Genomic DNA, 24,630 nt, shown 5'->3' with positions numbered 1-24,630 from the left:
GCAGCGGTAAAAACACACGCTAGCACACCAGAGCTGGGATCTAGAATACATTGTATCGAGTCTCAGCTCTGCCTGCCGGCTGGGCTGAGCAACCACATGAACAACGATTGGCCTGTTGTTCGTAGAAGGGTGGGGCATTAAGCCGGATAGGGACTCTCTGATGACTGATGCAACTACGACCTCTGCTGGCTGATTGATGGCGCCTGCACAGGGGCTGGGAAGGAGTGCGTTGATCAGGGTGTACGTCTCTGTACACAGAGCTGATCTGCAGCTGATCTTGTCTAGTGTAGGTGACAAAATGCATATGGCTGCTGCCCACGTGCAGGAGGGGGTGTGGGTTAGCTTTGTTCTCCTCAATCAGAGCTGGGGCCAGCATTAGTGGAGAGGAAGCATGACACAACTGGACAATTGGACGCGCTAAAAGTCGGGAGAAAAAGGGGAGAAAATGCAAATGAATGCAAATGAGTGGTGAACACCTCGCGACAGAGATGCAAGATGCCACCCTAACCTGTGTTGGTAAGAGATGAACCAACCCAACATAGGTAATAAATAATAACTGAATAAATGAACAAAATAATATAACTCCACAAATAGAATAATAAACGAAGAATAGAAAAGACCAGCAGCTGGAGCTGAAACAGTGCACTCCAAGTGTTTGGCAAGAAACAAGAACAGCACAGGGATAAGCATCAGAGTAGAAAGAATGTCTGGGTGCATCTGTGCCAGCCACTCCATCAACCAGTGTGAGTTACAATCCAAACGCTCACCAGAGAACCAGCCCCAGCAAAAATGAATAATGTTAAAATGGCACTACTTTTCAATACTCAAGTGCAGTATTTGCTCCTGTTATGGCTGCAACACATGAATGAGGAATGCCGCCATTGTTTACTGGCTTGGCTCATGGAAACCAGAGCAACAACAGGAAAGACAGCGGGAGAAGACAGGCAGTTAGTCATCTTACTAGTAAAGCAAACAAGCAGACCATTAAACAAGGATCAAGCATGCATAAATGTCCCCCTGGTGCAGCGAGTAATGCTGATTAAAATGGAGGGAAAGTGACACTTCTTTTAAATTGCACTTTAAAGCATTCCATTAACCTGTGCCTCAACACTTCACCCGCCAGCTTGGACATGGCAGGTTGGCACATTACACTTTTATGTGTTTGTGTTTGCTTGACAAGACACTGAGTACATATAAAGCACTAAATTGAGAGCAGCTCATCATGTTTTATTTTATGGCCTGGTTCCACTGTGTGTCAACCTTTGCTCTTTAATGTTGTCCTTTCCCTTTAGCTGTGTTCTTCTTTTTTCCAGTTTGCTGGGAACTCAACAAGAACTCATATATACAGTAGTTGTAATCTTTAAGCAGATACAAGTCTTATTTAAAGTTTTAAAGTTAATTAAAGTTTTGTCCTCAGTGGTAAAACATTTTATCTTGTTTTGCAATGTTGTTATCTGCTGCTGTTGAGCAAAAACACAAATGGTTGTCAAAATACTGATAACCAATATTTTAAAATGACATCAATCCCCAAATTGTTGTAGCATATAATTTATATTATATAATTGATTTTATATACTGGTTAGCAATGGGTGGCACTAAAACAAATGAATTTAGTAATAAAGATCAGCCATAACATGAAAACCACCTCTTTGTTTCTACACACACTGTCCATTTTATCAGCTCCACTTACCATATAGAAGCACTTCTAGTTCTACAGTTACTGACTGTAGTCCATCTGTTTCTCTGCATGCTTTGTTAGCCTGCTTTCACTCTGTTCTTCAATGGTCAGGACCCCCACAGGATCACCACAGAGCAGGTATTATTTGGGTGGTGGATCATTCTCAGCACTGCAGTGACACTGACATGGTGGTGGTGTGTTAGTGTGTGTTGTGCTGGTTTGAGTGGATCAGACACAGCAGCACTGATGGAGTTTTTAAACACCTCACTGTCACTGCTGGACTGAGAAAAGTCCACCAACCAATAACATCCAGCCTGTGGACTACAGTTCTGTGTAGGTTAATAACTGAGTTAAACCTTATATTCATCATGCTCAAAACAGTGTATTGGTTGGTATTTCAGCATTTACTTTATGATTGATACTATATACTATAAAATACTATAAGAGATTTAAATGATTAAGCCACCACTCATTATATAAAATAAATTACATGCCTTAATATTCCAATTAATTTCATTATTACAGACCACTTTTGATAGATGCTGACCGGTAACACCCCACAAGGGCTGCAGTTTTGGAGATGCTCTGACCCAGTCGTCTAGCCATCACAATTCGGCCCTTGTCAAACTCGCTCAAATCCTTACGGTTGCCCATTTTCCGTTAGGTCCCCACATTCTGACATTTACACAGACTGTACATAGACATAGAGACATTAAGGAATAGTTTTTACTGTCCAGACCCCTGGTAAATTTTCTCTGTTGTCTATATTGTAGCCACACCTTTTATGTTTGACACATATCTAGTCAGTAATATTCACTTCAGGTTTACTGACAGATTAAAAGCGTTATGTGCTTTCCCACTCTGTTGTTCATTAACATGCACAGTGACTGCTGCGCTGTCTGAGAAAGGAACTTGCTTTAACATTGAATGCATTTTTTTTTCGTGGTATGATACACCTAAAATGAAAGTGTTTTTTTAACCATGTGAATATGGATACTTACTGCTTGTAATTTCACAGCATCTGTATTTTTTGCAATTTATTTGTCTTTTTTTTTTTTTTTTTTTTTTTTTTTTTTTGTAAATGTGTATGTGTCAGATTTACCTTAGACTACCTTGCTCATTGTGTCAGATTTACCTGGACTACCTTGCTCATTTCTAACAGTTGAATGAATAATGAACTGCTGGCTGTTATTCAGTTTCTTATTAATTTTTTCAAGTGTCTCTCACCTGATGGGCAACCCTTGCCTAAAAGGTGAGTACATGATGAATGTGGTGTTGCTGCAGGATGGTGTGTCACCCTGGAGTTTAGAATTTGTCAAGCCTGCTGTATCTAAAGCCATTGAACTTGATGCTGAGATCAACTACAACACAGGTAAAGTTTGTTTACTCTTTATTTGAGGGACATTAATGTTAGTGAACCATTAACAAGTGTCAATAATATGGTCACTCATGCATCAACAGTAACCTCCAAGTCATGTTGTATGTTGTCATGTAAATTCTAGTTTTATATATTATTATACTTTATATACACTGATCAGCCATAACATTAAAACCACCTTCTTGTTTCTACACTCACTGTCCATTTAATCAGCTCCACTTATCATATAGAAGCACTTTGTAGTTCTACAGTTACTGACTGTAGTCCATCTGTTACTCTGCATGCTTTGTTAGCCCCCTTTCATACTGTTCTTTAATGGTCAGGATTCTCCCAGGACCACTACAGAGCAGGTATTATTTGGGTGGTGGATCATTCTCAGCACTGCAGTGACACTGGTAGTGGTGTGTTAGTGTGTGTTGTGCTGGTATAAGTAGATAAGAAACAGCAGCGCTGCTGGAGTTTTTAAACACCCCACTGTCACTGCTGAACTGAGAATAGTCCACCAACCAAAAATATATTCAGCCAACAGCGCCCCATGAGCAGCGTCCTGTGGCCACTGATGAAGGTCTAGAAGATGACCAACTCAAACAGCAGCAATAGATGAGCAATCGTCTCTGACTTTATATCTACAAGGTGGACCAACTAGGTCGGAGTGTCTAATAGAGTGGACAGTGAGTGGACACAGTATTTAAAAACTCCAGTAGCGCTGCTGTGTCTGATCCAATAATACCAGCACAACCCACACCAACACACCACCACCATGTCAGTGTCACTGCAGTGCTGAGAATGATCCACTAGCTAAATAATACCTAGTCTGTAGTGGTTCTGACTATTGAAGAACAGGGTGAAAGCAGGTTGAACAGTATGTAGATAAACAGATGGACTACAGTCAGTAATTGTAGAACTACAAAGTGCTTCTATGTGTGGTAAGTGGAGCTGATAAAATGTACAGTGAGTGTAGAAACAATGAAGTGGTTTTAATGTTATGGCTGATCAGTGTATAATTATTTCGTTTTAAAACATAAATGTATCTACTAAGTACAGACTTTTTGCAGCATTGCAGCATTGTGGTTCATTTTTGTCCAATGCCTCTTGGCAAATTGTCTTAAGATCATCAGGATTGAGGGTCCCTCTGATAGACTCACATCCTGCTACTCCTGCTATTGTATTAACTCAGTTTTATGTTAAAAACTATATCTAAAGTTAACCGGTGTTTGTTTATAGGTGTCAGTCGGAGTCTGACTGCCAGCTACCACGGGTTTCAGACTCTTTATTACAGACATAAAGGCTGTGACAGTAGCACCTGTGGAGGAGTAGAGATCCTGAAAGAACTTGAGGTAAGTGCAGATCCTTTTAACTGTGATACAATGTCTCTACTCAGTCTGCCATGTTAAGTCTCATTGCTGATATATTTTTTTAGGCTTCAGATACAGTGGGCTGTGCACTTCTGGGACCAACCTGCACTTATGCCACCTTCCAAATGGTGGAGTAAGTTATATTAGTTTTTTCATTTTGCTTTTTCTAAAACTGTAAATTGATACATACTGTGTCTCAAACATTTAGACCTTTAGATTTAGATTTGTTTGGAAACTTTCATTCATTTTAAACAGGCACTTATCACTTTATTAAAACATGTTTAGAATTTTGTACCAATCGCTTCTTTAGGTAGGCTTTAATTTTTTTGCCCAGAACGTTATGCCCATAACATTATGACCACTGACAGGTGAAGTGAATAACACTGATTATCTCTTCATCACGGCACCTGTTAGTGGGTGGGATATATTAGGCAGCAGGTGAACATTTTATTCTCGAAGTTGATGTGTTAGAAGCAGGAAAAATGGGTGTCTAAGGAATTTGAGTGAGTTTGACAAGGGCCAAATTGTGATGGCTAGACGACTGGGTCAGAGCATCTCCAAAACTGCAGCTCTTGTGGGGTGTTCCTGGTCAGCAGTGGTCAGTATCTATCAAAACTGGTCCAAGGAAGGAACAGTGGTAAACCGGCAACAGGATCATGGGCAGCCAAGGCTCATTGATGCACGTAGGGAGCGAAGGCTGGCCCGTGTGGTCCGATCCAACAGACGAGCTACTGTAGCTCAAATTGCTGAAGAAGGTAATGCTGGTTCTGAAAGTTGTCAGAATACACAGTGTATCGCAGTTTGTTGCATATGGGGCAGCAAAAAGGGGGACAGAATATTACAGAACAGAATATTAGGAAGTTGGTCATATTGTTATGCCTGATCGGTGTAATTTCTCTTGGCTGATAGTTGTGTACACCACTTTTAAGATCAGGACTTTTAAAGGGCTTACGTAGCTTTGTTTTTTCACCTTTATTAATTTATTTTTGAAACCTTAATCCACTCCAGTGTTGCTTTGTTACTATTTTATTCATCACTCCGCACATAATCACCCATGATGATAAAGTAAAACATGTTTTTTATGTTAAATTAAAACTGAAATCTCAATTTACAAAAGTATTCAGAGCCTTTGCTTTGGCTCTCCGTTAGGAACATCCTATATGCTTTCTTTAAGTTTGAGATGTGTCTAGAATTGGAGTTGACATGTTGCAGTTTAACTGGACATAGTTTGGAAAGGCACCAACCTGGGTCTACCCTGTGCACCGCATTGTCAGAAAGCACATGCACAAGCCATGAAGTACAATGAACAATCTGTGGATCTCTGAAATTAATTTTTTGCTAGATGGTAAAAATGTAAAACAAAATCTAAGAGTGGCTTTGAGTGTTCCCATGACCAAAATCATTTTTTTTGCAGTCTTGATGTTGGTCTGGACCTCAGTATGCCCATTATCTCTGCTGGAAGCTTTGGTCTCTCCTGTGACTACAAGGCCAACCTGACACGCTTACTGCCTCCAGCTCGCAAGGTCTCCGATTTCTTCATCCATTTCTGGAACTTTACTGACCACATTAAGCCTGTATGGAAAAATACGTACATCTATAAAAAGACCAATCAAACTGAGGATTGCTTTTGGTAAGTTAATTGATTACCACAGTTGATTATCCTTTGACTTTTTAGAGATTAGAGAGCTGGTGTATAAAGGTGCTCTATAACAGGGATTTTCAAACCCAAGGGTCGTGAGCCAAAAAAATGAATTGCAGAGAAAAATAATTAAAAATAAATACACTTGTAAGCAAACACCCCTTGTGGAAGCTTTATTTTACATTTTGTATGAAGAGAGTAAGATGCTTTGTGTTGTACAAATTAAGGACAAAGTGTGGGTTGCTTAAAAAAACCCTGCTCTGTAAATTTACTGCTGTATAAACAGAACACAGTCTATTATGACTTCTTTGTGTATTAGACCATATTAATGCTAAAGTCGTGGTAATTCCAATATGTTCCAACATTCAATATGTAAACTATTTAAGCAGAGGCATTTCTGTGCTAAATATGCACTTTAAAAAATATCATAATTAGGTGGCCAGTTAATGAAGTTGGGCTGAAAATGTCCACACAGTTAGTAACACACCTTCAGGCCAATTGCTGACATTAGCAACATTCATGCTTCTCAAAAAGATTACAGGCTATATTTGGCTAGTTTCTTAATTTATAGAAGAGCTTTAGTGATAGACACTATATAACACTAAGAAAAGTTACAATATCAAGACCTATGTAAATAAAATGTGATACATGGTACATTTAAAGAACAACTTGTTTTTTGTTGTATCATTTTATGAACACCTTTGTTGTGACCCAATAATATAAGCCATCTATCACATATACCTTATCAATCCATAGAAAACCTTAATTTATTTCATACAATTGCACCACACACTGCTGATTAATTTAATACCAATAAGTCATTACTTTGTTTTACATGTAGGTATTTGAATGCCCTTGTTGTTGACTCAGAAGCATTTGCTTCCAGTGTGGAGAGAGAGATGCTACGAAAGGATGATGAGCTTTTTTCTGTGTTAAAAAACAAACAAAGAAAAAGTAACTGTAAGAAAAACCTTTCTTTTTTAGATTTTTTTTGTCATTTACCTTTATAACCTTTCTTTACAACAGGCAAAAGTGAGTATATAATTAATCAGATTTTAAATGCTGACATAATGTATGTATATATATTTTCTCCCCAGTAATTATTTTATGTGGAACTCCGGACGACATTATGGATTTGAAGAATGAATCTCTGGACTCTGATCCTCATGTTGTGTTTCTTCTCATTGATCTGTACAAGTAAGTCATTTAACAATAAGTACTGTATTATATTATCCCTAATCTTAAAATATTTAAATATTTTATAAAGATACTCACAAAATAAAGCCAAATATCACCCACAGTGACAAATATTACAATGAACCATCCAATGATGCTATGAAGAATGTCCTGGTGCTGACCATGCCTAATACAAGGAATTACACCGTCAACAACAACACGGTCAGAAGACTTTTTGTTTTTTGCTATTAGCTTTAATGAAAAAAGTAAAATGGTAAAACACACGCTAGCACACCAGAGCTGGGATCTCGAATACATCGTATCGAATCTCAGCTCTGCCATCCGACTGGGATGAGCGGCCACATGAGCAACGATTGGCCTGTTGTTCATATAGGGTGGGGTATTAAGCCGGATAGGGCTTAGTGGAGAGGAAGCATGATGCAATTGGACAATTGGACGCGCTAAAAAAAAAAAAAAAAAAAAAAAATATATATATATATATATATATATATATATATATATATATATATATATATATATATACTATATTAGTATATACAGTATATATATATATCAATATATATATATATATATATATATATATATATATACTAATACTTATACTTATATACTTATACTTATATACTTTAATTTTTAAATAATTTTTAATGATTTAAAAATATATGCATTTTAAAACATTTGTCAGGCCGATCAGGTGGCCCAACACTAAAAACACACGCTGTTCACCAGAGCTGATAATCTCTGCTCTGCCTTCCGGCTGAGGCTGAGCAGCCACATGAACAACGATTGGCCTGTTGTTCAGATAAGGGGCGGGATTAAGCTGGATGGGGACTCTCTCTCAGACTAGTGCGATTACGACCTCTGCTGGCTGGTTGGTGGCGCCTGCACGGAAGATGGGAAAGGAGTGTGGTAGAGGGTGTGGCACTCCGTACACAGTGCTGTACTGCGCTGCACTCATCAAGTGTATGTGATAACATTTTTCATTACATTGCCCTTTTCGCTCCAGAAAATATTAAAATGTGATGGTTTCCCTTTAATGCATATTTTGTACAACCCGTTAATGCCATGATCCAGCAGTATTTGGTGTTGGATACATATCAAGAAACATGTTTACTGGAAAAGTGTAAAGCGATTGCTGATTAGGCAGGTGAGACACACTGTGTGTGTCTATATCCCCAAAGTTTTAATGTCCATTTTATCTCATAGATATACACCAACTAGGCATAACATTATGACCACTGACAGGTGAAGTGAATAACACTAATTGTCTCCTCATCACAGCACCTGTTAGTGGGTGGGATATACTGTATTAGGCAGCAAGTGCACATTTTATCCTCAAAGTTGATATTAGAAGCAGAAAAAAAGTGTAAATTGCTGAAGAAGTTAATGCTGGTTCTGACAAAAAGGTGTCAGAATACACAGTGAATCTCAGTTTGTTGCTTGTGGGGCAGCAAAAGGGGGACCAACACAATACTAGGAAGGTGGTCATAATGTTATGCCTTATGTATGTCTTTGCCTAATTTCTGTTCTTTGTAGATAAATGATTATATTGCAGCATATCATGACGGGGTGCTTCTGTTTGGAGAGGTGATGAGAAGTATCTGGCACAGTCCCACCTTTGACGGAGACACTGTCAACATTAACTACTTTAGGAATGTTTCATTTAAAGGTGAAGAAAACAACAGGCAGCAATATTGCTGAATTCCTAAATCCTTTAAAAAATGTGAATAAAATTTAATTGTGTTTTTATTGTGTGTATGTGGCAGGAATAGCAGGAGATTACAAATTAGATGAGTATGGTGATAGAGACGTGGTATTTTCACTCATTTACACCAATGACGAAAATAAGGTAGGCAATAAATTATTACAACATATTTATTTCTACTGTCAGGCAGATTCTGAAATATGAGAATAATTTATAAAGTCATTACTCTTACACTGACACTGAGCACACCAGATACAGTGTGTAATCAATCTGTGTTACCAGATAACAACCTAAGTTCCTTCTCTGTCCTTTAGTACAAAGTTCTCTATGAATTTGACACCAGCAACAATAAAACAGAGCTGATTGACATCGATCCTTTGTTCATATGGCTTCAACAGCGTCTCCCTGAGGATCGTCCCCGTCACGAAAAAGCAGGTACTGTACTGTACTGGATTTATTTTATTTACAGTTAAACATGTAAAACATGGATTTCCTTACTAATTACTCAAAAATGTGGTCTAATCATTTTATACATTTATTCATAGTAAAATACAACCCCGAACCAGAAAAAGTTGGGACAGAATGGAAAAGGCAAATAAAAAAAACTTCTCAGAGTTTCTTAAATTTACTTTGAACTTTATTTGATTGCAGGATGAACCTGCAATATTTCATGTTTTATCTGCTCAACTTCATTTCATTTATTAATAAACATCCGTTCCTGCATTTCAGGCCTGCAACACATTCCAAAAAAAGTCGGGACAGTAAAGCATTTACCACTTTGTAATGTTGCCATTCCTTTTCACCACACTTAAAAGACGTTTTGGCACCGAGGAGACCAAGTGATTTAGTGTTTCAGCTTTTATTTTGTCTCATTCTTCCTGCAAACACGGGGTCATCGTTGTCGCATTTTTCGTCTCAAAATTCTCCACACATTCTGTATTGGGGACAGGTCAGGACTGCAGGCAGGCCAGTCCAGTACCCGTACCCTCTTCTTCCACACCCATGCCTTTGTAATGTGTGCAGCATGTGGTTGTGAGATCTCAATGTACTTTTCTGCATTAATGCTGCATCACAGAAGTGTAAATGACCTTTGCCAATGGCACTGACACAGCCCCATACCATGACAGACCCTGGCTTTTGGACTTGTTGCTGATAATAGTCTGAATGGTCCTTTTTGTCTGTGGTTAGGAGCACACAGTGTTTTGTTTTTTTTCAAAAAAGACCTGGAATACTGATTTATCTGACCACAATACACAGTTCCACTGTGTGATGGTCCACCCTAGATGCCTTCGAGCACAGAGAAGTCAAAGATCACGGGCGTTCAGCTTAAGCTTGCATCCTTGGCCTTTACACACTGAAGTTCCTCCCGATGCCTTGAATGGTTTAATGATATTATGCACTGTAGAGGGAAAAATATGCAAATCCCCTCCAATCTTTCTTTGAGGTACATTGCTTTTGAACATTTCAATAATTTTCTCACACATTTGTTGACAAACTGGAGATCATCTGATCATCTTTGCTCATCAGAGACTCAGCCTTTCCTGGATGCTGCTTTTGTCCAAACCATGATTACAATCACCTGTTGGCATCACCTGTTTAAAATCACATAATTATTTAGTTTTTTCACCTCATTACTAGCCCTAAACTGGCCGTGTCCCAACTTTTTAAAATGTGTTGCAGGCCTGAAATGCAGGAATGGATGTTTATTAATAAATTAAATGAAGTTGAGCAGATAAAACATGAAATATCTCAGGTTCATCCTGTCTGCAATCAAATAAATAAAAAATGTAAGGAAAGGTAAATGTAAGGAACATTTTTTTTATTTTATTTGCATTTTCCATACTGTCCCAACTTTTCTGATTTGGGGTTGTATATTCTGCATCAAGTAACAATTATCAGGTTTTTTGTACTTTTTATTTATAAAAACCACATAATTAGTAATTAATCTCAGATGTTAATTAAACTTGCACAATGCTGAGGTGGAATTTTGGGCCACTGGGAAATGTCTTGAATGAACAGTTTATTTTAGGTCATGACACAAAACTGCAAACAGCTTAAGGTCTGGACTCATTTTGAAAATGAAAAAAAGAATGTTCTTGTAATTTTCTTTATACAGCTCTGTTGTTTATTTGCTTTTGTGTTTTGGGTCATTGTCAATTCGCTTCATGGAAGTTCTATTAACTTTTACAAGCTTATTTTATTGTTATGTTCAGGGCTGCTGGTGCAGTATGTTATTGTAATAACACTGGGCTTCATGGTGTTGGTGGTGTCAGCCACAGTTGCTTCTGTCTTTTATTGGTAAGAACAAATTTGATTAGTTATTATAGATCATCCCTGGTGTCACATTTTATTACTACCGTTACAATTCAGTTATTTAATTGTGTTTGGAAAATGCAATTATTAGCTGTGTCTTTTCCAGGCAGAACAGATCATACAGACGTAAACAGAAACGATGGTCTCACATCCACATGGAGCTTATCAACCCTTTAGAGTCCAGTCAGAGAAATATGGTGTCTCTAAAGGTAACGTGGGTCACACAGATGTGCTGTAGAGCTTACACTTACCAGTGTTTTTGTGTTTTAATAGATTTGTTTTGCTCTTTGTTTAGCCATTCTGCGTAGCGTTGCAAATGATGTATCATATAACAAAATTGTTTAAGATATTTTGGTTATACTTACCCTAACCCTAACCCTAAACCCTAACCCTAACCCAAATTAATCAACTATGAAATAATTACATAATTATTCTACACAATACATAAATCTGTACATACTAAAAGACAGTGGTAGCCTAGGTGATTGAGCTGTGGTTTACCCTTCTGTTTGGCCCTCTAGGCTAGGCCTTAGTAATTCACTAGGGCTACATGAAACAGAATTCCTTAAGTCAGGGTTGTCAAACTCATTTTCCCCCGAGGGCCACATCTGCATTATGGTGGCCCTCAAAGGGCCAATTGTAACGTATCCTGCTGTGATTGCAGTCTGCCTTTTAATTTGTAGACAATTTGTTGTTTTTCTTGGAGGCTAAATTCTGTGTTTGGTGTCAAAATGCAAAATTTATACTGTATATTTATAATGTATATGTACATTTATATTGTACTCCTTTACCACAGACACGGCCTCATTCGGCAATTTCCCTCGGGATCAATAAAGTGTTATCTTATCTTATCATAACACAAGGGACGTACCAGTTTTTCTTCTTGAATCACAAACTTGTTTTTACTTTCCCATCATTCATTAAATCACCTCCTTCTGCTTCAATTTTCTCTTCTTGTACATTTTGGGATTATTTGTAAATATTTCTCAACATCACTTCTTGAAAAACCGCCTTAGTTAAACACTGATGTGGAAACACCGCCATCTAGTGGCGGTATGCGGTCACTTTGCGGTGCACAAAATCGGCATGCATTGTGGGAGATGCAGTTTATGTACTATTTTACAGTGTATTTTAAGACAATTATGTCTTTTAAGCTCTCGCGGGCCACATAGAATGTTGCGAGCATTGAGTTTGACACATGTGCCTTTAGTTATGCATTCAAAACATTTACTCAGACTTACAGTATTTGAAAAGACTTATGACTGCAATGTCTATTAATAATGGTAATGTTTATCCTTATTTAGATTGATGAGGACAGCTGGAAAGATAAAAGTCAAAAGATTCGCTGTGCACGCTACGATAAAAAGGTACATTGTTATTTCTCTGTTAGCTGTCTCAACTACTTAATGTCTCGTAAAAAGGTTCTTCTAACAGGACTAAATATTTTTTTGTAGATTGTGATCCTTAAACAGCTGAAGCACTCTGATGGCTACTTCAGTGAAAAACAGAGAATAGCACTTAATGCAGTAAGAAACACCTCCTTTATTCTTTTTATGATAAATGTTTAAACTTCATTTGTTTTTATCGTTATGTTTAGGTAAATATAAATAAGGGCAATACAATGGCATAACTTCAGGATCTTGGGGACTTTGGTTTGATCCTGGATTGCATGTTCTCTGTGTAGATTAGCTCTCGATAGTACGAATTACTCTGTGATTATAGGTGGATCGAGTGCTCTAAATTGCCCATAGGTGTGAGTGAGGAAGTGAATTATTAAATTGTTAAGTGTGTAAAGTCCTCAAATTTTATTTGTATGGTGCTTTTCACAATAGAAATTGTCTCAAGGCAGCTTCATGGCATTGAGGACCAATAAACCAAAAACCCCTGTTAAGCAAACTCTCTTAAAATTACAGTAAAGCCGCCCAGGTAGAGCAGCAGAATGTTCCACTAGCACACCAGCGGAATGTGCCACCGGTTGGCTGGGCACCATCTAGCGGGCATAATTGGCAGTGCCTGCAGGGAGGGATGACCGGAATATGTGGATGCTGTGTAAGGACCCTAACTGGCGGATAGAGGCGCCTGTGCAGAGTGCATGGGTGGAAAAGGGTTCCGTTAAGGGCTGCGCATGGGTCAGAGGGGGTGTGGGCGGCAATATGCCCTCCACGACTGCAATAAATCGGGGATCCCCAGCAGCGGAAGACAAATTGACTACACTAAATTGGGAGAAAATGGGAAAAAACTTATGTATTTATATAGACTCAGAAGGGACCTTCATCCTCCTTGGGTGGCCTGGAGGATCATTTGAATGAATTAGATTTAAACAAACCATCCATAATGTCCTGTCCAGCTGACTTCTGGCTCACTATAATTCCGAGTGAATAAAGCAGTTACTAAAGAACTAAATATAAGTTATAACACAACAAATTAACCAACAAATTAAAGGAAATAATCGTTAAAAATGTCTATGACTAAAAAAAACCACACGCCTTACATTTTCTTTTCAGCTGTTGCAAATCGATTATTACAACCTCATAAAATTCTATGGCACAGTCAAGATTGATCAAGAAGTTTTGGGAGTGTTTGAGCATGGAGAGCGAGGATCTCTTAGGGTGCGTATTCAGCAGCACTAATCTCATTTTTACTTACAGCTCTACATGTCGTGGATTTAATCTAAGAACACAAACTGAATGCTGTCTGTAACACATTTAATGTCCATGTGCTTTCAGTATGTACTTAATGACAGGATCTCATACCCAGAGGAGACCTTCATGGACTGGGAGTTTAAAATTTCTGTAATGTATGACATTGCAAAGGTATATAACACCTACACACACACACGCACACACACACACACACACACACACACACACACACACACACACACACACTCTCTCTCTCTCTCTCTCTCTCTCTCTCTCTCTCTCTCACACACACACACACACACACGTGTGTATAAATTATTGAGTATCATTTGAGTGACCTTTTTCACTTTCTGCACTGCAGGGCATGTCCTACCTCCACTCAAGCAACATTGAAGTTCATGGTCACTTGAAGTCCACCTGCTGTTTCATTGATAATCGTATGGTAGTGAAAATCAGTGGTTTTGGTGTTAACACTATTCTCAGTCCAGATCGAGGTGAGGACAATTTTACTATTATGTTAAAAGTCCCATGAACCTTAAAACAGTTTTAGTCCCATGCTGGAGCCTATCCCAGCTTTTCAACTAGCACAAGGCACACAGAAGGGCACCAGTCCATCGCAGGGCAGACACACATACAGTGTATCACAAAAGTGAGTACACCCCTCACATTTCTGCAAATATTTCATTATATCTTTTCATGGGACAACACTATAGACATGAAACTTGGATATAACTTAGAGTAGTCAGTGTACAGCTTGTATAGCAGTGTAGATTTACTGTCTTCTGAAAATAACTCAACAAACAGCCATTAATGTCTAAATAGCTGGCAACATAAGTGAGTACACCCCACAGTGAACATGTCCAAATTGTGCCCAAATGTGTCGTTGTCCCTCCCTGGTGTCATGTGTCAAGGTCCCAGGTGTAAATGGGGAGCAGGGCTGTTAAATTTGGTGTTTTGGGTACAATTCTCTCATACTGGCCACTGGATATTCAACATGGCACCTCATGGCAAATAACTCTCTGAGGATGTGAGAAATAGAATTGTTGCTCTCCACAAAGATGGCCTGGGCTATAAGAAGATTGCTAACACCCTGAAACTGAGCTACAGCATGGTGGCCAAGGTCATACAGCGGTTTTCCAGGACAGGTTCCACTCGGAACAGGCTTCGCCAGGGTCGACCAAAGAAGTTGAGTCCACGTGTTCGGCGTCATATCCAGAGGTTGGCTTTAAAAAATAGACACATGAGTGCTGCCAGCATTGCTGCAGAGGTTGAAGACGTGGGAGGTCAGCCTGTCAGTGCTCAGACCATACGCCGCACACTGCATCAACTCGGTCTGCATGGTCGTCATCCCAGAAGGAAGCTGAAGCACAAGAAAGCCCGCAAACAGTTTGCTGAAGACAAGCAGTCCAAGAACATGGATTACTGGAATGCCCTGTGGTCTGACGAGACCAAGATAAACTTGTTTGGCTCAGATGGTGTCCAGCATGTGTGGCGGCGCCCTGGTGAGAAGTACCAAGACAACTGTATCTTGCCTACAGTCAAGCATGGTGGTGGTAGCATCATGGTCTTGGGCTGCATGAGTGTTGCTGGCACTGGGGAGCTGCGGTTCATTGAGGGAAACATGAATTCCAACATGTACTGTGACATTCTGAAACAGAGCATGATCCCCTCCCTTCGAAAACTGGGCCTCATGGCAGTTTTCCAACAGGATAACGACCCCAAACACAACCTCCAAGATGACAACTGCCTTGCTGAGGAAGCTGAAGGTAAAGGTGATGGACTAAACCCAATTGAGCACCTGTGGCGCATCCTCAAGTGGAAGGTGGAGGAGTTCAAGGTGTCTAACATCCACCAGCTCCGTGATGTCATCATGGAGGAGTGGAAGAGGATTCCAGTAGCAACCTGTGCAGCTCTGGTGAATTCCATGCCCAGGAGGGTTAAGGCAGTGCTGGATAATAATGGTGGTCACACAAAATATTGACACTTTGGGCACAATTTGGACATGTTCACTGTGGGGTGTACTCACTTATGTTGCCAGCTATTTAGACATTAATGGCTGTGTGTTGAGTTATTTTCAGAAGACAGTAAATCTACACTGCTATACAAGTTGTACACTGACTACTCTAAGTTATATCCAAGTTTTATTTCTATAGTGTTGTCCCATGAAAAGATATAATAAAATATTTGCAGAAATGTGAGGGGTGTACTCACTTTTGTGATACACTGTACATACACACACACACATACACACACCCATTCACCTATAGGGCAATTCAGTGTCTCCAATTAACCTGACTTCATGTTTTTGGACTGTGGGAGAAAACTGGAGCTCCCAGAGGAAACCCACGCAGACACGGGGAGAACATGCAAACTCCACACAGAAAGGACCCGGACTGCCCCACCTGGTAATCAAACCCAGGACCTTCTTGCTGTGAGCAGTGGCGGAGCCAGACAATTTTCATAGGGGTGGCCAGACTGAGACCATTGCTCACACAGGGGTGGCACAGAAACTGATACCTTTTTGTATGTGGTCACTCACTCATTTACCTATACAGGCAGTGAGTGCCATGTAGAATTACATCACGAAGAATAATAAGCTTTTTTTCTCTCTTCATTTTCCCTGACAAGTGAAAAACCAAAATATAGCCTATAACCTTAACATTATGAGGAAGAATTTCAAAACCTATTCCTTTGCAATACTTTATCATTTGGCTGCCAACTTGTGTGTAATGATGAGACTCATTTGAACCCCAGAACATGCTAGTGTGAATGCATGGAAAACAAATTTAAATTTTCTTTCAACAATATGATACAGACTGACCAACACTATTAGGCCAAATCAGCATTGAAAATAGACTTTACTTTTAATAGCCTTCTACAATGCTGGAGCTTCTTAAAACGGAATATATTCTTTTAAATAGAAGTGTTATTTAACTGCTATTAAATTGTTTTCCAACAAAATCCGCCCAATTAGGCGGATAACCGCCCAATCTGGCAACACTGGAACGCGCAGAGCCCGGTTGCGCCTTTATTCGTAGCTCGCCACAAATACTACTAAATAGTACTAGTAGCACTAGTAGCACTATGTAGTACTGCTTCTGTAATTGTGTTGGTGGTTGACATTTATGTCGTGTATTACTGCACGGTTTTGGGGGAGAACTACTTCTTTGAGGTGCGCTGTTGAATTGCGTCCCTGTGAGAACACCTGGTGCAGAAATGCTTCCGCAAGAAAAGTTGCCGGCAAAGCGGTGATGGGGGGGCCGGAGGGGTGGCCGAAGATTCATTTATGGTGGCCATGGCCACCACTGGCCACCCCCTGGCTCCGCCCCTGGCTGTGAGGCTACAGTGCTACCCACTTAGCCACCGTGCTGCCCGAGTAAACAATTTACAATATAAAAGGAAAATATGATTCCAAATTAGTTGCAGCAGATTTGGAAAGGCCCTTTCTTGCTCTTACATGACTGGACTTCTAGGCAAAAAAAAAAGTTTTAAAAATTATATATATATTTCTATCCTTCCTAACCAAAAATCTCTTATTTCGCTCAGATCTGTGGACTGCTCCAGAGCACTTACGGGTGGAGGGCATCTCTCAGAAGGGAGATGTGTATAGTTTTGCCATAATTGCTCAGGAAATCATGTTACGGAAGTGCACATTCTACACTAAGACCTGTTCTGATGAAGCTGGTGAGACTGTACACTACACCAATGAAACACTCACAAAAAAGAGCTGCAGTGGCAGCAGGTTTACTTTATTATTTGGTAAATTAGTTGGACTTGGACTTATTAACTGTGATTAGTTAATAAGGTAAATATTCAGTGCCTGGCCTGTGAAAACTTCCAGTGTGTCTCTTTTTACATAACATTGAGTACCAGATGGAGAACTGCTCTTAATCATACACACAGTGACACCTTCTGGTTATTTAAAGACTTTCCAACTTATCACAATTAATTGATGTTATTAGATTCACTGCATATATCATAATTTCCTCCAGAAATACGTATGAAATTACCTTTTTTGTAAGCATGCCAATCTGAATAATGCAGTTTCCACTCCTGTATAGTAATTTTCTGTTGCACCACACTGTTAATTATATTCAGAGTTTTTGCATAAACAAAAAAGGTGTAAATATTGTATCACATCACCAGAAAAGCATGTCACAAAGGGTAAAAAGTTATAGTTAAGTAGTTCATTATAGGCAAATTGTAGTAGTCAGTCAATGAGAGGCAGATTTGCAGTCGAATTTACAGATGAAGAATGGGCCAAGGTACTTTATAGGATTAATTTCTCTTTTATTTGCGCTAGGCATGGTTTGATACAGCTGAAACTAGTTTATTGTGTATATTGGACTATGTCTAGACTAGCTCAAATTGATCCAAACAGATCCCATATGTATCTCTTATTTACACCTTATTTTTCTTCCTCTTTTTAAATAATAATGTTATGTACATTACCTCTTTTGATACATACTTTAAGTGGTACATCTACTAATGTATGTATTCAGTTTATAAAAGTTAGATCTCTCTCACAAATACCAATACAAAGCTAAAAGTTGTTTTTTAACACAAATACATATTTGACACGCACAACCTTTTTTTCCTACAGAGAAGTTGGATTGTGTGAAGTATCCCAGAATTATGTCTTTTTTCAGACCTGACCTAAACCTTGAAACTGCTAGTGAAAAGGAACTGGAGGTAATGTGTATTGCAGGTGTTTGTATACATTTGCACCCATTTTGTGTGTTACTTTTTATGTACAAAAATGCAATGTACATGGCCAGAGATATGTGGAAATCACATTCATATGTCCTTGTTTACGTTTTTACTCTAAACTATGGACAGCACCATAGAGGTGGCCTCCTTTTTTTCCCACTTGAACAATTAGCCACTAAAATGATCTACAAAGGTCAGGCAATCAGTCCCTAATATTGGCCAGTAAGGCCTGGCTTACAGTCAAAGTTCCAATACATCCAATGTTTTGATGGTATTACTATTGAATAGGATATGCTTTGTATAATGTATTATTTACTTCTGTAATCACTCCAGGTGTACATGCTAATCAGAAACTGTTGGGATGAGGACCCTGAAAAGAGACCGGATTTTAAGAAGATTGAAACCACTTTGGGAAAGATCGTCAGGTTGATGACATTTATCTTAGATTAGGAGTAATGTAGAACACTGATGAGTTGTTCAGTGACAGTTTTTTTTACACTTTGTCTTTAACAGTCTGGACAACCAGGCCAATAAGAGCTACATGGGAAATCTAATTCGGCGGCTACAAATGTATTCCCGTAACTTGGAGCACCTGGTGGAAGAGCGCACAGCTCTATACAAGGCAGAGAGAGACCGAGCAGATAATCTCAACTTCATGCTTCTTCCCAGGTTAGTGGGATGTTTACAACATAGAACATATTTCCCTATGTACAGTGTGTATACACCCCATTTCCAAAAGCTCCGTAGTTTGTAAAAAGAAAAGCACAAAGATGAGATTTCCCATGTTTCCTCTGACCAACTTGATTGCATTTTACATGAAACATATTTGTGAGGTACTTTTGTAAAGGCCCTTTTGAAAGCACCTTTCCAACCATGGTAAATTTTGGTGTTACTGTTACAAGTAGTGGAATCCTCAAGAAACAGTTGGTTTTATGCCAAAGTAATCAAATGTAAATGACTCTATTTTACTGGTTTGCTATTTTAGTAATGAAATAATAATCATTTCTATGTGTAATTTTCACTTTAATGAGAGTTATGTGTAAATACAATTGGAAATTTAGACTGAATATATTTTCATTTTCGTGGTATAACGTATCAAGCAAGAAGGGACTATGTGAATGTTTTTCTGGGTACTCCAATTTCCATCTCTATTCTAAAGACATACAAAAACTGCACTGGCTCTTTTAAACTACCTCAAGTTGTGAGTGAATGTGTGAGTGTGTGATGCCCTGAGATGGTTTGACACCCTGTCCAAGGTATATTCCTGTCTTGCGCCCAGTGGATCCGTAAAACTGATCACAATGAAGCAATTACTAAGGATGAATGAATAAACAATAGGGCTGAAGGGTGTCCCCACTCCCAATTAACATCTGTAAATTTTTTTGTCCACCTTAGTATTTTGTAGACATTTTAGTGCCTCAATATTTATATTGCATCTGTTGGTAGTGATAACTTTGTAAATGTAAGTAAATATTTTTACGTTCCAGACCAGTGGTTCACTCTTTGAAGGAAACTGGCCGTGTGGAGCCTGAGCTCTTTGATGAAGTTACCATCTACTTTAGTGACATTGTGGGTTTTACCACACTTTGCTACTACAGCACACCCATGGAGGTGGTGGACATGCTGAATGACATTTACAAAAATTTTGACAGCATCCTCGACCATCATGATGTCTACAAGGTGTGTCAGCAAAAAGATCAAAATAATCTTCATCATATTCTATATTGTCCTTAAACAATCTAAGTATTAATTTTTAATTTAGATTTCTATTACATTATCTTCGCATGTTTTAGGTGGAGACAATTGGTGATGCCTACATGGTGGCTTCAGGTCTTCCTCGGCGGAATGGAGATGGACATGTGAAGGACATTTGCCTCATGGCGCTGGATATCCTGGCATTCATGGGCACGTTTGAGCTGCGCCACCTGCCTGGCCTGCCTGTATGGATCCGAATAGGGGTGCACTCAGGTAGCTTCTTATAAGAAGGCTGTTTACATAATGTAAGATAATTTGGACATTTGTTTACATCTATGCCTGTTTTTCTGTGTATACACAGGCCCCTGTGCTGCAGGTGTTGTAGGGCTTAAAATGCCCAGATACTGTCTGTTTGGAGACACGGTGAACACAGCGTCACGCATGGAGTCCACAGGATTACGTGAGCATCACCTGCATTTTATGCATGTTTTCTCAGTTATACACAATACACATACAATTAATAGTATGGTCAGATTGTTTTAATGAATCTCATGCTTTGTATTATACCTGACCCAGCCTTGAGAATCCATGTAAGTCAGTCAACAATCAATATTCTTCAGCGAGCCAACTACAAGTTTGAGTATAAAAAGCGAGGAGAGACATATCTAAAGGTGTGTATGATGGTTTTTTTTCCATTTCTTTTATAAATGTATGCACATCAAGTAAATAAAACATATTCAGCACTCTTATCATCACTAGGGGAAAGGCAAAGAGACAACATACTGGTTAACAGGAGTTACTGGGCAAAATTACAACCTGCCTACACCACCAACAGCGTGAGTCAGCCTCATTTTCTTACATTTTATAACTGAAAATATAAATTCATCCACTCTGATTTTTGTGTGTCATATTTTCTGGCCATCATGTTACATCCTAATTTTATCCGTAAAAATGTTAGGTCACCCCTGGCCAAATCACATATGAAGTTAAAATTTTAAGTAAAAAGAAGTAAATTCAACCTCTAAAGAAAACATTGTTTAAAATAGGTATTACAGCATGTGCAAGATATGAACACCCTTCCAGTATCAGAATTTTGAATTCTCAGAATTAGGCCTTAATGGGCATGTAAGGACTTGTTGGGCAGGTCAAGAGTTTTAATTTATATTTGACAACATTTTCAAAATATAAAATCCCTGACTCTTTAAACCTTGTGCTACCAGAGCTGACATTTTTAACTCATCGGTTTGAAATTCAGCTCTGCCATCCAGCTGGGCTGGGCGCCTACATGAAGGATTGGCTGTTGTTCTAGAGGGGTGCCAGAAGGGACCTCATAACTGATGCAATTACGACCTCTGCTGGCTGATTGATGGCACCTGCACAGAGTCGAGGGATAATGCATTGATCAGGGTGTGGCTCTCCATACACAAAGCTGATCTGCATATGAACTCGCCTCGTGCAGGTAAAAAGATGCAGTCGGCTACTGCACACGTGTCGGAGGGGGCGTGTGAGAGTCTCTGCTCTCAACATCAGTAGAGAGGAAGCATAATGCAATAGGGTAATTGGATATGACTAGATTGGGAGGAAAATTGGGAAAAATGCAAAATTGAAAATTAAGCTCATAAAGCACAGGCTATAGGAAGGCTGTAAATATATGAAAGTGCTTTTACTTTGGAAAAGCTGTACAATAGTAGGTTTGATAGACTGATTTATTGTTGACGTTAAAGTAAATTAGTCACACAAATAGCTGATCTATTTCTTTATGAACTACCAATGGTAGAGAAAACTTCCAGCGTCTGCAGCAGGACCTGGCAGAGATGATAAAGAGCTGTCTGGAGCAGCGAGCTCCATTTATGGAGAAGAGGAAAACGCTGTCTACACGTCATAGAAAGCTCAGAGGTTATTCAGAGCTTTCTTACACAGAGCAGCCCGAGTACTTGCACCTGACGATTGTAGACAATCCGAGCACCTACCTGTGATTCTGTCCAGCTATGAGTTTTTACACACGTCTATGTTTGATTATATTGTAAATAATATCTATATATACAGTGTATATTTAACCATTCTATGTGGTGGTACTTTTAAACCCCAGTTAACACCATAAACTGGAATGCTGACTGTAATTACAGCTTACTTGGGCTTTTCTGGCATATGCAAACAGCAGCGAATATCGAAATGCAGTACAAAGACCCGAAAGAGCAGAGGTTGTTATAAGCTCATGCAAATGTGTTCATATATCTTTATCTAAGTTGTGTATATTTACAGTATATTCTCTTATGGATTCTCCTATACTTACTGTTTTCTTTAGCTGCTGTCCACATGTAATTCTTATTTTCTTTCCCAAAAATGTCTCATTTGGCCACAGCACCCTACTGTCAACAAAAAGCACTAAGATTATTCCATTCTTTTTTTAAATAACAACTTTATTTGAATTTTTTTGCTACTTACACATTAATTCATGGACTGTCTACCCTAACAATTGATTTTCTATACGTAACAAAATATACCTGTGAATTACAATCATCAAAATAGACCATATTTATGAACTATACTTAAACTGACAAAATATTTGATTGTAAGAAATCTATGACACATTACCTAGTGTTAAATTGTTGATCCTACACACATCCATGATCTCCTTTCCTTTCAAAAAATTACATCACATTTTTTGTAAAAAACAATAAATTACACAAATAATGTACACAAATGATAAATAAGGCAAAGTAACAGAAATTTTACATAAGAAATTTCATCCCTGGATGGTAAAAAAAAAACATTACCTTAAAAAACAACCATCTTTAAAAAAACAATAAAACCAGAACGGATTCAGTAACGTTGAATAGCACTTAAAACCACAAAGTTTAACAGAAGCAGTAAAACATATAATAAAAAAATAAATTACACCATTGCTCATTTATCCCATTACTCCTGCCTGGAAATATCTAACATACACTATATGGACAAAAGTATTGGAACACGCTTTCTAATGAATTAATTAATTGTGTTTCAGCCACAACAGTTGCTAACCGATCAAATAAATTAAGTTTAGGAAAGGTCCTTTCCTGTTAAAAGCTAGAAAAAAGTTTAAAGAAATTCCAGTGTCTTGAACAGAGCCCTGACCTCAACCCCACTGAACTGCTTTGGAATGCACTCGAACATCAATTGAGGCTTTTTTTGACCAGCATCAGTGTCCAGCCATACACATGCCTGAATGGGCACAAATTCCCACAGACATACTTAAAATTCTTGAGGAAAGCCTTCTCAGAAGAGTGGCTACTGTTATAACTGAAAAAAATCACATAGAGGTTGTGCATGTGTTTTCAAAATGTGATGTCCAACAAGCTCGTGGACAGGTGTCCAGATACTTTTGGCCAATAGGTGTATGAAAGACACAACACAAATCTACTCAGCTACGTACAACAAGGGGCACATTAAAGCAGCCAAATCACCCTCTGCATTGAAGTACCTGAAGGATACTCAAATGCACCAGGGTAAAACATGCCAAACTACTTTATGAAATCTGAAGAAACACAAGTGTCTTAAAGCTGAGTTGCTTAGTTAGCATTCAGTTTATTGTAATTGTTTTATTTCTCATGAAACTACTACTAATTCTCGTAAATGTCATCCCATAATAGTAGGCAAGGTAGCTAAGCAATATTTTGTTACATTTTTTTTGTTTTTCAGATTGATATTACTAGTAGTTTAGTACTCAAGTCTCTCTTGGCATCATGTGTTAACACACGGCTAGCAGGAGTCAGTGGTCTTTAAATTAACTTTCTAAATATTGTAGTTTACACTTGTTAAACCCCACTTCTCTTTTTGACAAAGAAATTTGCATGTCTTTGTGCTACATGGAAAAAAATGTGACCCACAAATTCAACCAATATTATAACAAGAATGCATTTGATAGAAGTTAATCGTTTGAAAAATAGGTTAGAATTCAAATACCAAATGTAGAATAAAAAAATATTAATATTTAATACATACTGATAAATCTAATGTAAGCCTGGTTTAACAAAATCAAAAAGGTAACAATGTTTTTATACTTTATTAACTATGGTAACAAAATGTTAATGCATTGTTATAAAACGGATAGTTCCGGTCCTAAAATCTGATTGGCTGAGCCGCGTTCGAAGCCGTTGTAAAATCCCCGATAAACGCACACCCAGGACCACCTCACATCATTCCATATTAATACGCCACTGAAAAGAAAAAGTGAATGTTATTTTTGCCCTCATGTTGCCTAGCAACACTGTTAATCGAACTACCTTGCGTCGCGGAAGAATGCTTTATTGTAAGTTTATACACAATAAATACATTT

General features: G+C 38.6%; 1 protein-coding gene across 1 annotated transcript; it reads left to right on the top strand.

Moving 5' to 3' along the window:
- Window positions 1-2,841: 2,841 nt before the first annotated feature.
- Window positions 2,842-22,925, top strand: gucy2cb (guanylate cyclase 2Cb). The gene is made up of 27 exons (XM_063003132.1): window positions 2,842-3,050; window positions 4,281-4,393; window positions 4,477-4,544; window positions 5,826-6,041; window positions 6,892-7,010; window positions 7,148-7,247; window positions 7,352-7,448; window positions 8,784-8,916; window positions 9,014-9,096; window positions 9,267-9,387; window positions 11,166-11,250; window positions 11,372-11,474; window positions 12,570-12,632; window positions 12,720-12,791; window positions 13,770-13,874; window positions 13,992-14,078; window positions 14,269-14,401; window positions 17,454-17,591; window positions 18,511-18,599; window positions 18,951-19,042; window positions 19,131-19,286; window positions 20,105-20,297; window positions 20,411-20,585; window positions 20,674-20,772; window positions 20,889-20,983; window positions 21,072-21,148; window positions 22,090-22,925. The coding sequence occupies exons 1-27, from the start codon at window positions 2,852-2,854 to the stop codon at window positions 22,286-22,288; spliced, it is 3,210 nt and encodes a 1,069-aa protein (XP_062859202.1). The 5' UTR covers window positions 2,842-2,851; the 3' UTR covers window positions 22,289-22,925.
- The last annotated feature ends 1,705 nt before the right edge of the window (window positions 22,926-24,630 follow it).

This window comes from Trichomycterus rosablanca, chromosome 10 (assembly GCF_030014385.1).
Source record: "Trichomycterus rosablanca isolate fTriRos1 chromosome 10, fTriRos1.hap1, whole genome shotgun sequence".
Lineage (NCBI taxonomy): Eukaryota > Metazoa > Chordata > Actinopteri > Siluriformes > Trichomycteridae > Trichomycterus > Trichomycterus rosablanca.
The sequence above is the reverse complement of the archived record's forward strand: the minus strand, read 5'-3'. Positions and strand labels throughout refer to the sequence as shown.